The sequence below is a fragment of the Bos taurus genome, chromosome 10 (assembly GCF_002263795.3).
Source record: "Bos taurus isolate L1 Dominette 01449 registration number 42190680 breed Hereford chromosome 10, ARS-UCD2.0, whole genome shotgun sequence".
NCBI lineage: Eukaryota > Metazoa > Chordata > Mammalia > Artiodactyla > Bovidae > Bos > Bos taurus.
This window is the reverse complement of record NC_037337.1, coordinates 48,031,488-48,045,877: the sequence shown is the minus strand read 5'-3', so window position 1 is coordinate 48,045,877 and position 14,390 is coordinate 48,031,488. Positions and strand designations below refer to the sequence as shown.

The 14,390-nt window shown below is 39.9% G+C and overlaps 1 protein-coding gene across 2 annotated transcripts in view; it reads right to left on the bottom strand.

Annotated features, from left to right (window-relative positions):
- VPS13C (vacuolar protein sorting 13 homolog C) overlaps positions 1-10,883 on the bottom strand; it is a 181,339-nt gene extending 170,456 nt beyond the window's left edge. For both annotated transcript variants that reach the window (XM_003586568.6, XM_002690847.6), the window contains exon 1: positions 10,712-10,883. In XM_003586568.6, the coding sequence (XP_003586616.2) occupies positions 10,712-10,811 (100 nt within the window). In that variant the 5' untranslated portion in view covers positions 10,812-10,883. The remainder of the gene's footprint in view (positions 1-10,711) is intronic.
- Between the last annotated feature and the right edge of the window lie 3,507 nt (positions 10,884-14,390).

Here is a 14,390-nt window from a genome sequence, read left to right as displayed (position 1 = left end):
TGACATGCCAACAGAATAGTACATAAGACGCAAGGGAGGAACCACCTAGTTCTGCCAAGGGAGACTAAGAACTTCACACAAAAGTTCAAGCTAGAAGACTGAAGGAATATTTATTGGGTGGATAAGAAAAGAGAGCAAAGGGCTTCCCTGGTGGCTCCGCAGTAAAGAATCTGCCTGCCAATGCAGGAGACACAGGTTTGATTCCTGGGTCAGGAAGATCCCCCAGAGTAGGAAAGAGCAATCCATTCCAGTATACTTGCCTGGGAAATACCATGGACAGAGAAGCCTGGTGGGCTACAGTCCACCAGGCCGCATGAGTCAGACAGACACGACTTAAAACTAAACCACCACCACCAAGAAAAGAAGGCAACAGACATCTCGGAGTACAATGTATTTTAGAATGCACATGTGGTTTTTTGCAGGTGGATGTGAGGATGGGAGATAAAGCCAGAAAGGTTGACAGGAGTTAGGCTAACCAAGAGTCTTCGGACTGAAAAGTTCAGACTGGTTACAAGAGAGAGATGAAATATGTACAACGAGGATGACAAAATCTGAGCTAGAACCATTATTCTATTGTTCTAAGAAATGGATCTGTCCAAATAATTTACCTAAAGATACAGCAATATTGGTTACAAAGCAGAAAGGACTGATGGGGGGGGGGGGGGGGGGGGGGAAGACCTAAAGAACTCCAAGTCCAAAAAGACAGCAAACATCATAATAACCTATAACAGAGCAACAAAATATAGACAGACATGGGAAACACACTCATAAAGCAGTGAGGTTTAAAACAATGGTAAGGAATGCCCAGCTTGATCTATATATTAAAATTACATATATGCACATATACATAGATAACAAACAACTCTAACACTAGACACCATAATAATCACAGCTGTTATTACCATATAATAAAGTTCATCTTCTTTATATATGCATATTGTAAATTTCCTATAATAAAACTTAAAAGCTGCAAGAAAAGGAAAGTAGGAGGTAGAAGCCTCGCAAATGGGAAGAAAATACTACAGCATAATAACAGGAGGAAAATTTCTACAATATACTGAAGAAAAATTAAAACCTGAAGTAGGCAATAACTTCAGGGTCAAAGAGACAGATGAAAAAGTTATTCTGGGGCTAGAACTGACAAGATGTCATCACTGACCAAACATATGAATAATATAGTAGTCATGGAAAACTGACATGTATTTTGAGAATTAAGAAAAAAAAATCTTTAAAAAAAGTATTATATGAATAAAAATTACATAAAGTGGGAGAACATTCCTGGACTTAATTCTGTCAGATGACGAATTACAAAAAATTACAATTGGGAATTCTATGTGAGTCAAAAGAAGTAATGCGCACAGAAGCCAGTGCACATGTGAAGCCATACACACCAGTTTAACAAGACCTAACACCATGGGGTCGCACAAAGTCGGACACGACTGAGCGACTCCACTTTCACTTTTCACTTTCATGCATTGGAGAAGGAAATGGCAACCCACTCCAGTGTTCTTGCCTGGAGAATCCCAGGGACGGGGGAGCCTGGTGGGCTGCTGTCTATGGGGTCGCACAGAGTTGGACACGACCGAAGTGACTTAGCAGCAGCAGCAACACCTCTAGGGAGGCTTGTAAACTTGCTCATGAATTTTGCTTGTTCTTCCCCTTGATTTTCAACTAGAGGGTCAAGGGTCACCAGGAATGTTCTCAAGTAACCTGCAGTAGATATGAAGCATTTTCTAACAATTGTTAAAGCACTAACATATGTAAAAATATAAGTGCTCTCATAAAAAGCACACTTTCTACCACAGTGGCACTGTGGTTCTTTAATGAAGTGATAGATGCTATTTAAGATGTGAAATAGTAAAGCTACCAACATGGCTAACAGAGCTAAACAAGTACATTTAGAAAGGCATATGAGAGAAAGGTAATAGTGTTTATTTCTGGGAGGCAGAATTAAGGATTTATTAATTCATGTTCCTCAGTATTTTCTAGTTTTTTCAATAAACAGATATTACTTTTATGTTAATATTATTAAATTATAATATGAAATGGGGAAACAAGGTAAACTCTAATGTCAATGTCAATATGACCTTAATATGTTTTATCTAAATTCCTCCTATATTTACTATTTACTATCTACAGAAACATTAAAAAAAAAGATCTATTTCTACTACTTAAGAGTCTAGCAATCAAATGCATATTTCCTCTCTGGAAAAAATGTAAATGTTATCTAACAAATAGTAACCATAACAGTGATAATAAGAATGATATATTCTATAAATTATTTGCACTGAAGGAGGAGTCACTACTCCTAACACAAAGAAAAGGGGAGGAACAGCAGCGTATTTCTGATTAACACCAGGGTGAAAGTGCATTCATTTATTCAACCGGTAGATGAGTGCCTTATCTAAGTAAGGCACTGTGCTCTTAGTGTACTCTCCCACTAAAATGCATGCTTTTCTGCAGATACAGAATATCAGCCTCTTTGTACTTAACTGACTGCTGAGGCAAAAGTTAAGATTTAGTTTTCCATCTCTATTCAAGATAATATAATTCTATATACATGCAAGGAACTTTAATAGCTATAATCAGATCACCCAGGGCTAAGAGCACAGAGGTCATAGGAAGTTCCTGAAAACCTAGAGGAAGGATAAATATTTGTGTCTAATCTTTAACAACCCCCCCCCCAAAAAAAAGGGAGGAAAGAAAGACTAATAATTGGAGATGGATAAACTTAACTCTGCCAGCGAGGAAGGCACTAAAGCCAATCCCACAATCAAGTGTGTCTAAGCCCACAAATTTCTAAGGAGACCAAGGTGAGAAAGAAGAAAAGAGGCTCTGTGAAGTGATTGCCTTCTATGATGGACTGCCAAGTCTGAAGGATGACAGCAAAAGTTAGTCTGGCTTCAGAAGACAAGGTTTCTGATTTTGATCCTATATGATGAAAGTAAATGATGGCCCACAAGCTACCCAGGCCTCTCAATGCACTATATGATGAAAGAAATGAAAGTAAATCATGAAGAAACAAATGTATGTGACCAGAGTGTCACATATAAACTTTCAAAGCTAATCTTGAAGGATATTTTAAAGAAGCATCTTAAAAGAGTAAATCCTCAATCAAAATTTAATTTAATCTTTATGAATGAACCAGAGGAGGGAAATGAAAGTAAATCCATTAAATTAGCAAATGAAACCAAGGAGGCAGAGTTGGAGCCAGCTCAGAAAAATTTCAAAAGAAAAAGAAAAGACTGCTAAATTATACAAAATAACAAAGTTGGTACATTTGTGAATAAAAATCAAATGCCACTGATATAATGTGGAGCAAGTCTGCCTCAGTCCAAGAATAGCTTTTAAAACACATAATGGCCTACAGAATAAATGTAAGAAATTCATTGCTGATGCTAAATACCTCCAGTCTGAAATAATCTGAATTTTCACAGAAGTTTCACTACACTATTCTTATGGCACTTAACACTCAGGTATATAAATCCCCCACCTAACTTCAAACTCATTGATTCTCCTCATAGAAGGCACTCAGAAAACACTGACTCAGTTAATTAGAATGCCTGTGTGTGTTTTAGTCGCGCAGTTGTGTCCAACCTTTGCAACCCCATGGACTGTAGCCCACCAGGCTCCTCGGTCCATGGGATTTCCCAGGCAAGAACACTGGAGTGGGTTGCCATTTGTACTGAAATAGAAATGACTACATTAAGAACATAAATCTTTCTATGTTATTGATAGAAAACACTCTCAGATCTACTACATTACTTGATCCTCACAGCCTCCTGGGTGTAAAAGGAGGCAGGATGTAAAAACAAATCAGGGTTTAGAGGTTAAATGATTGGCCTAAGAACACTATGTGAACATAGTAAGTGGTGCAGCCAGGGCTCAAATCTCCTGATGCCCCAGGCTGTATTAAAAACATTACACGATCTTCCAAAGAGCACAGATAGCTTAGAGAATCTGATAATTCTGTCCTCCTTGGGGAAAAAAAAAAAAGCCATGTAAGAACTGGACCCCGCACTGAGAGGTCTGGATAGCTGGTGAGCCATTTTTGGTTTTTGCTTTTTAAAAGAATTTCTTTAGAAACCCAAAACCAAAAAGGGTAACTAAAATCAGTATTACTAGCAAAGATATAACCAGAAAGGAAAGGAAAGTCAAGCTTTATGTTAAGAAAAAGAAATGTGTCTCCGTGGGAAACGCAGAAGCAGGAGATAGCATTGCAAAGGGTCATTTTAGTACTTTTTAAAAATCTACATTTTTCTAAAAACAAAAGAAACTCATAAGTTATGATTTAGAACGTTTTAGGATCATGAAGACCTTAAAACCTAATCTGCTTTCACTTTATACATGAGGAAATCTTTTAAAGAGACTGGGTGGTTTATGCAAGGTTATACAATTAATATGTAGTAGCTTCCCAGGCGGAGAAGGCAATGGCACCCCACTCCAGTACTCTTGCCTGGAAAATCCCATGGACAGAGGAGCCCGGGAGGCTGCAGTCCATGGGGTCGCAAAGAGTCGGACACAACTGAGTGACTTCACTTTCAATTTTCACTTTCATGCATTGGAGAAGGAAATGGCAACCCACTCCAGTGTTCTTGCCTGGAGAACCCCAGGGACGGGAGAGCCTAGTGGGCTGCCACTATGGGGTCGCACAGAGTCGGACACGACTAAAGCGACTTAGCAGCAGCAGCAGCTTCCCAGGTGGCTCAGAGGTAAATAACCTGCCCACCAATGCAGGCGATGCCTGCCAAGCAGGAACTGCAGGTTCGATCCCTGGGTCAGGAAGATCCCCTGAAAAGGAAATGGCAACCCACTCCAATATTCTTGCCTGGGAAATACCATGGACAGAGGAGCCTGGCAGGCTACAGTCCAAGGGGTGGCAAAGAGTCACATGACTTAGTAACTAAACAGCAACAGCAGTAGTGCTTAGAATAGAATCTATGTCTCCCGACTCCCTGGTCAATGTTCTTGATATAAAACACACAGACAAATACAAAACTGGGATTAAAAACAAAAAATCAACCAATAAACAAAAATGCCCTCATCCAGGGAACTAGCTTTGCATATTATAAAATGGTGAAAAAAGAATATGTGGTGCTATGCACTTTTTATTTAAGATTTCCTTTGCTTATCTGTAACATAAACTCATTATTTATTTGAAAGTATATATAAATATTCAAACACATTCATTTCCCAAGGACGTGAGCTAAAGTAAGCGAAAGTGTTAGTCACTCATTCGTGTCCAACTCTTTACGATCACATGGCTCCTCTATCCATGGAATTCTCCAGGCAGGAATACTGGAATGGGTAGCCATTCCCTTCTCGAGGAGATCTTCCCAACCCAGGGATCAAACTTGGGTCTTCTGCATTGCAGGTAGATTCTTTACCATCTGAGCCACCAGGGAAGCCCTAAGCTAAAGTAAATGAATGAACATTTCTAAAATAAGTCAAATTATTTTGATAACTATTGCTTTAGTAAAAATACTTAATAAAATATTATATCAACTCATTTCAGTTGAATCCAGCTATTTAACCCAAATTATCTCATCTAGAGTCCTTTTAATAGGAGTTCACAGTAACTTTGTCTTGGGAGGGGAAGCTGGGGGAAGGAGAAGAAACAACTGACTCTCACTCTTCCATTTCCCTATGGAAACAGGAAGTCTCAGCAAAGAAAGCTGGAAAGCTGCCACGTCACCACTGAACTTTCTCCTTTTCAAATACATTTCAGGGCTCTCGTAAGAGTAAGTAGTGTGGCAGAGCCCCTTTGCAGAATGGTTACCCAAGTACCAACTTCCAGCTCTATTTGTAGAAAGGGGTGGTTTTAATTTATCATACTATTCAAATTTGTGGAAAGTTGTTTTTAATAAAATTTTAAAGCATTGTTTTAAATAATGATATTTAAATACCTAAGTATGTTACGATATTGAACTTTTTTGTTTACATGTGACAGGACAAGCTAATGAGAAGTGTGGCTTTCACTAGGCTAAGTGTTGGCTGGGAGGAGAGAAATAAAATTCCTCAACAGGTTTAGAAATGCTTAAATATTGCTATGTTTTATGGATTAAGGTTAGAAAGAAGCAAAGAGGCCTGTTTTTTCAAGCTGCCTTTCAGCTACCTGTTAAGACAATGTAATATATAGATTTGGATTTGCAAATATCAGCATGAGGCTGGAACTTCATTCTTCCTGTCATACTTCATGACTGTGAATCTGCTCACCAGTAGTGAGTGAAGAACAAAAAGGTAAACATGATTTGACTATCATTTCTCTCCATGAATGCAGGGCAAGTGGGAGTACTTAATGAATGAGTACACATGGATCTGGCCTTGTTCAAGTCACTAAAGTTCAAAGCCGGAAGAAACGACCTTGCCTTGCCTTCTCATTTACAGATACAAAGCTAGTAGTCACTGGGCAGTGACTTGCTAAAAACCAGTGAACCAGGCAGTACTGGACATGTAATTAGATCCCATGTTTCCTCCTCCCTTATGCTGCTCAGCTCAGAACATCTGGCAGCTGACAGGAAAGTGTCAAGGGCAGAGTGAAGGACAATAGAGTAATCAGAGTTAAAACTCTGAGGGTACTCCACCTGGCTCCTACTCCTACTGGTGGCCAGCAGGTCACCACAGCCATCTCCTACATCCAACTCTTCACAGCCTCTGTGTATATTCTACCTATCAAATGGAAGCAAGAGCAGCAGAATTCTGAATGGAGATTTTCTGATGACTTTTCATGGCAAGTCACCTTGAAAAATCAAACTGAAAAAGGTTCTACATTGCCACAATCTCGCCTAAACCAAATTGCAAAAGATCTGGTGTTTCAACATACCTTTTCAAATATGTTACTCTTAAAACAATTAAATTCTGGACATGCCTCAAATAGCTAAAGGCTGTGCAACTTATCTCCTGGTACCAGTTTATGGGTAACAAAACCTAGACAAACCTTCCCACCTACATAGGCAGCAACATGCCCACCAGGCACTTTTCTGAACCTTTGAAAATCGGACTTACAAAATACCTGGCAGGTGGTATAAGTTCTCTAAGTGTAAACTCAAATGGAAATAGTTTTTTTTCTTTTAAGAACAATCTTTGGAAATGTGGTATTAGCTCTCTACACAAAATTATTACACTGAAGAATGTGAAAACCTTAAAGGTCATACTTATGAAAATATAGGCATAGCTCATTTTACTGCACTTCACTTTACTGAGCTTCACAGATACTGTTTTTTTACAAATTTTTTACACATTGAAGGTCTGTGGCAACCCTGTCAAGCAAGCCTACTGGTGCCATTTTTCCAACAGTATTTACTCACTTCATGTCTCTGTGTCACATTTTGGTAATTCTTGCAATCTATCAAATTTTTCATTATTATTATATTTGCTATAGTGATCAGTGATTTTTGATGTACCTACTGCAAAAAAGATCATGACTCACTAAAGGCTCAGATAATGGGTAGCATTTTTTAGCAATAAAGTATTTTAAATTAAGTATGTACATTTTTTGACATAATGCTATTGTACACTTGAAAGACTACTAAGGTATGTTCCAAATTAACGTTAATAAGCACTAGAAAACCAGAAAGTTCATGTGATTTGCTTTATTTTGATATTCACTTTATTGCAGTGGTCTGGAACCAAACTCTCAATATTTCTCAAGGTATTCGTATAAAATAAAACAAGCAGGCTGGTTTCCATCATTCAACTAGGTTTGTGTATCATCACCATTACTATCAGTATTAACAATTTACCAATTAGAATCACAAAAACTTTTCACATGATTTACCTTACAAATAGTGTTATTTCCGCATTTTAAAAGGGAGATAAGTAAACTAAGGCTTAAAGAATTTAAATGTTTCTCCTATATCCCACAGCTAGTAAATAAGTTTTCATTTCTCCACCACAGCAAGAATTTTTTAAAAATCATTATGTGTAAATCACTTTTAAAATTACAGAGGAACTGCTGGGCATTTAAAAAAAATCTTTATAAGAATAAAAACGGAGATGACAAAGCCTTTATGTGTGTGTGTGTTGCAATTTAAGGCAATATTCACAATAAACTTTCAGATTCTAGGCCTTCCAATAATTCTCCCCATCTTTCTCACTCTAATTTTTTGTTTCTTGTGGATTTCATTGGGAATGCCTGTATATGTATGAATATTTGCACAGAAAATTTTTCAAATTATATCAACACACCATTTTGATTTCTAAAACTCCTTCCTGATACCATCCAAGCAAAGATTATGCATTTTTACTGACATGCTACCAAGTCACTTCTTAAAACTTCTGTTTCTTTCTTAAGTTAAAAATTTCATGAAGCATATAATTCCTCTAAGTACCTTTTAATTTTCTACTACAACCTATTCAGCACCAGAAGGTCTACTATAAATGCAAAATACAATTTCAATATTCCCCTTAGACTAGGGTTTCTCAACCAACATTTTGGGCTGAGTACTACAGTCCATGGGGGTCACAAAGTGTCGGATATGACTTAGTGACTAAACAACAACAACTTTTTGCTGTGGGGAGCTGTCCTGAGCATTTAGAACATAACAGTCTTTAGGGGTTCACCCAGGAAATACCAAAAGCACACATCTCCCCACAGCAGGACAATCAAAAGTGTCTCAGATATGCAAATGTTCTCTTGGAAGCAAAGTCATTCCTGCTTGAAAACCATTGCCATAGATTAGTCAAAGAAGTATCAATTTATCCCTTGTTTGGAAAGAATAGTAGATCAGCTGTGCGAAATGTTTGCAGATGGAATTCTTCCCTTTCTCAACATATGAAAATTTAAGAAAAAAACTAAAAGGTCAAACTCTGTGACTCATAAATCTTATCTGCTAAACCAGTTTTCAAGTAATTATTATATAAAATTTTAAATTCTTTATAAAGCTTGTCAATGTTAAAGATCTCATAAATATCAGCTGTTTTCTTAATAATAACTTAATAATCTCATTTGTTTTACTATAAAAAGTGTAAGATAAATTTATTCAAAGAACAGAAATCACCAGCTCACAGTTTTGCCTATTTTAATGAGAGAATTAGTATTATAAACAAAATATTTAAGCAATAGCTGTAAAAGCTCATAACTTATTGCTTTCTTTATGCTTATCACAAAAACAAAAGGCAGCAAAACTTTATACGAGTTTAGCTGTGGTCTGATAAACCTGAATGGACTTCCATCAGAGGCATTTCCTAAAAGAAATGGGTTTATTTGCTCAGGGCCTGTTATAAAGTTGATGCTGGCCATGGGCATAACGCACAAGTACCAAGTCACTTCAGTTGTGTCTGACTCTGTGTGACTCTATGGGCTGTAGCCTGCAAGGCTCCTCTGTCCACGGGGTTCTCCAGGCAAGAATACTGGAGTGGATAGCCATTCCTTTCTCCAAGGGATCTTTCCCACCCAGGGATGAAACCTGGGTCTCCCACATCATAGGCCAACTCTTTACCATCTGAGCCACCATGGAAGCTCAAAAAGAAATGGAATAAATTCTAATGGTATATTTTATTTAACCCAATATATTCAAATATTATTTTACCACATGATCAATATAAAAAACTGCTGAGATATTACACTTTCTCCTATTGAGTATTTTCAAAACTTGCTGTGTACTTTATACATCTAGCACAATTTATTTTGCACTAACTACACTGGAAATGTTCTTACAGTGGCCATGAACCGAACATCCATTTGAGTACTACTACAGATTTCCCTTCAAAGCTGACAAAATTCCCAAAACTCTTCTGTAGAGTGAGGAAGTATCCCCAGTGTCCCCAGAGCTTTTCAGGTAAATGGTGCAAATAAGCTTTCTGAAGATGGAGAAGCACACTACGGTCTACTTCTATACACAGCCTCTAGGATAGAAGCGTTGGTGTCAATTCTTCAGTGTGCAACCAGTTCAGTTCAGTCGCTCAGTCGTGTCCGACTCTTTGCGACCCCATGGAACCGCAGCGCACCAGGCCTCCCTATCCATCACCAACTCCCGGAGTCACCTAATTAATGATGATGTAGCTCGTGGCTTGAATTTCTCTCTGTTGCTCCAAAACAAAACTGAAACTCCTCTTCTTAAGAGGAAAATCAATCCTAAGGGAAGTAGTCACTTTCTCAGTAGCTGAGAGTATTATAAGTTAAGAATTTCTACCGAAGAGCCTTTCCTAATGATCTTCCCCTACTTGCCAATCGTTTCCCAAACCCTTTAGGGAAAAGCCAGTTCCTGACAGCTATCAACTGCCAGAAAAGATAACTGAGAAACACAATTTCCTGTTTCTCCTTCCTTGATGCCACTTGGGCGTGTGTGACCACGCAGCCAGCCTCGCTCCACCTGGAGTGAGAACAGGAAGGGTTCTGTGGAGTCGAAGGGGCCAGGCCGAGGGCAGGCAGAGGTCCCCCCAGGTGGGCAGATGTGACCGGGCAGGGACTTCGGACTCAGGGACACGAAAGCTGGGAATCTCCGCGGGACGGGCTTGATCCAACCGCCCCTCTCCAGACCCTGCGAGCACCCAGGACCCCGTGGCGGTGGAGGCGGGCACAGGCCTCCCCACGCCCTGCACCTGCGGCCCAGGGAGGGGGCCCCACCGAGTGCCCTCCCCGGAGGCGGAGCCTCAGACGGCAAAAGGAACTCGGCCGGGGCTGGAGCCGGGAGGGGAGCAGCCTGCGGCTGGGGCCCCATGGCCAGCGTCTGCAACCCCCAGCAACCCGCGGCCGCGCCCTCTCGCTTACCGCCCCAGATCCCCAGCTTCAGCTGGGACTTGTTCAGGTTCTCCACATAGTCCCCCAGGAAGCGGTTCAGCAGGTCCGCGACCACCGACTCCAGCACCATGGTGGGACCCAGGCACAGGAGAGGGAGGAGCCGGAACCGACCGGCGCAGCTGAGGGCGGCGACCAGCGCTGCGAATGACAGCCCCCCCGGGCGCCGACCCGCCCCCGCGCCGCGCTGCACCGCGCGTGATTGGGCTGTGCGCAGGCGCGCCACAGCGCCGCCGCCGATGCTGCTGCTGTTGTTGCTGCTGCTGGTTCTGCTCCTCCCGCCTCCCGGAGCTGGAGCTTCGGGGGCGCGTCGCAAACTCGTGACCCCCTGGCCGCAGGCCGCCAGGGCACCTGACAGCGGGCGGAGCGGCGGAGAAGCTGCTTTGTGGCTTGCCTCAGCGGCCAGCACCAGAGGAAAGAGTTGTTAGAGAAAGAAAAGGGAGGCAGGAGTTGCTGAGCACGGGTACATCTTTGACCGTCTCTCTGCTTCCTCTGAGTCTCTTTCTTTTGCCTTGAGGACCGTAAGGCTCCGTCGTCCGGGTGGGAAGCATCGGCGCCGGAGCCGACCGAATGGCTACCCGGCGCTTCCCAGGCCTCCAGTCCACACTGAGCAGCCTCATAAGTAACCATCCGTTCAGGAGGGGAAAATAGGAGACCCTGCACCCTAGTTCTGCTACACATCAGCCGCACCTGGCACCAGCTCTCTGAGGCAAAACACACTTCAGTAATTTGCAAGTGAGAGGAGGGGAAACAGAACTGCATCATAAGATGGCAGAATGGGAGCTCAGTATGCATTTCGTTAACTCGTTCTTTTACTCCCTTCTGTGCCTGATTGGCTCTTAGTTAATTCAGGAGTCACTTCTTAATTACATACTAAGTTAAGGAAATAAAGAACAAAACGACGTAGTACTTGCTTTTTTTTCCCTTTAATTGTAGGTTAGCTGTTAACTTCATCTCTTTTAATCATTGAACTATTTCTGGTGTGCCAAGACTTTTTGAAAGTGAGATTTTTATAATTCAAGGACTTTTAGTAAAATTTAGCCACTCGTTGACAAGCCAATTCTCTTAAGAGAACAGGACATTTTTTAAAATTTATGAAAAAGAAAATACTGTTGAGATAGTTTGCAAACATAAACCTGAGGATAATGAGATTATTTGTGGTCACATGTTTATTAAATGCTTCGCTGCATATGTCTGAAAAACTGTGTGTGAATTGCTCTTAAACAACTTCTATGGACATTGTGTAACCCTCAGATTCAAATGTTGAAATTCTTTTTATTTAATTGAAGGAGAATTGCTTTACAGAATTTTGTTGTTTTCTGTCAGACGTCAACATGCAAATGTTGAAATTCTAACCTCTACTGTCAGAGTATTAGGAAGTGGGGCCTTTGGGAGGTAACTAGATCATTAGGTAATTAAGTAGAGCCCTCATGGATGGGATTAGTACCCCTATGAAAGAGAACCCAGAGAGTTCCCTCACCCCTTCTGCCATGTGAAGATACAGCAAGAAGACTGACATCTATGAACCAGGAAGTAGGGCCTCACTAGACTGAATCAACTGGCACCTTGATCTTGAACTTCCTAACTTCAAGAACTGTGAAAATTGTATTATTTTTAAACCACTCAGCCTGTTGTATTCTGTAATAGCAGCCTGAACAGGCTAATAAGAGGATCGAAAAGAAAAATCATTCCTTAAATACAAAGTTCACTGGAGAAAAAAGTCAAAATATCTAGAATTGGTGTTATATAAAATGGATGTAAAAGAATCCACACTAAGCAGTACTAATGCTATCAATAACCACCTTCATCCCTCACTCCAGCCCACAGAAAATAAAACATTAACCATTTGTTTTTCCTAGCTTAGTCACCCTGACAAAATACCTAGGATGTATTTTGAAGCACTTCATACTTCATTCCTTTACCACCCACAACCAATTAACAGCCAAACATGTCTCTTCTGCTTTTGCATATTTCCTAAATTCTCTTTATATATCATCCAAACTATGCAATCACCCGCTAACCTGTGCCAAACTTGTTTTTAATCTGCTCCCAACCACCCCTCTCCCCTTGTACATACACACCAACTATGCACTAGACAGAAAGAAAAAAAAGATGTATAGATAGATCCATACAGATATCCATACATTGTTACTGAAATAGGCGTGCACCAGAAAAAGTTGAGAAACCAAAAAATGCAAGGATATATGAATAACTGTACAAGAGGATAAAAGAGATGTCACAAGCCGAAGAGTGTGGTCAAGGAAATGGAACAGAAGGGGAAATTTGCTGGGAGAAGTGGGAAATACTAATCCTCGCGTAACAATAACTTCTTATACTTTTATGGTACTTTACACTTTTGAAGGAATGTAACATAATGCATATGCCTACCTTCATAAGCATGATTCCATTTTATTAATACTTCTGCAGCTGTACCTCATGAGCTATCATTTCAGTATTATGCCAAGGTATACATTTTCAAGTAATCCTCACAAAAGATCTGCGAGACAAGTAATGCAGATAATAGTACTATCTTCATTTATAAGAAAATTAAAGTCAGTGATTTACGTAAAATTAAATGATTTACATAAAACTACACAGCAAGTATTTCTTTCCCTTAGCTCCCTGAGCACTGCCACTTTTTCTCTTTTAATAAGTAGAGTCAAATCACCACTAGGCTAGTAATAATTCTCAGAGATCTTATTTTGAAAGGGTACTGACAGAATGGAAAATCTCAGAGTAGAAAAATTCAGCTCAAAATTGTCAGTACAAATAATGCTATTACCATATAGGATAAAAAGCTTTTTAAGTTTTAATATTTTACTTTTTAAGTATATTTTGAGGAATTGGTTATTATGTGCACAGAGTAATGCTCCAAATTTCATATACTTCTTGAAAAAATCCTAATCCAAAACAAACCATAACTAATGAAAGAAGCATCATTTGCCCTGTAACACACTACACCAAAAGGAATTTGGACATACAGGTTAACTAAAAAACATAAGCATTCTATTAATTATAGCTCTTATATTCATTCTGGCTTCAGAACAATGAGAAGTTTAACAAAGGCGATCAAAAGCTAGGGAGGGATTGAGCAATAAAAACTGATTAGCAAAATATTTTTCTATTTTTTTTTTAAGTCAAAATTAGGGACACTTTAGAAATTGATGACTTTTGCTTTAAGACTGAAAAATAAGAAATTGTAGTGTCACACTACTACCTCCTACCCACACCCCATTCCTCCTAGTCCTCAACTTTGTTTAGAAAAACAAAGGGATTTGGCGGAAAGGAAATGGAGGAGAAAGCTAGAGAATAAGAATGCTACTGTGGTTTTTCAGAAAAGTTTGGAAGTTTAACTGGGAGAAGGCTTGTGAGAGGATTGCAGAATGTCAGAGAAGAGATCAAATATCTGGTTAATCCAACCCCCTCCTTTGGCAAATGGAGACACTGAGTGCGAGAGAGAATTAAGGGACTAGCCAAAGTCCCTCAGGAAGTTACTATCAGAGCTAAAATCCAAGTGTCCCAATTCCCTGGTCTGTGTACTTTGCATTACTTCACACTCTAATTCTGTTGAACGAGATGAGTAAGTCAGAACACCAGTATTTTATTTGGTTATAAACTTTCCTCTTCTTGCTTTCCTTGACATCTATATGTT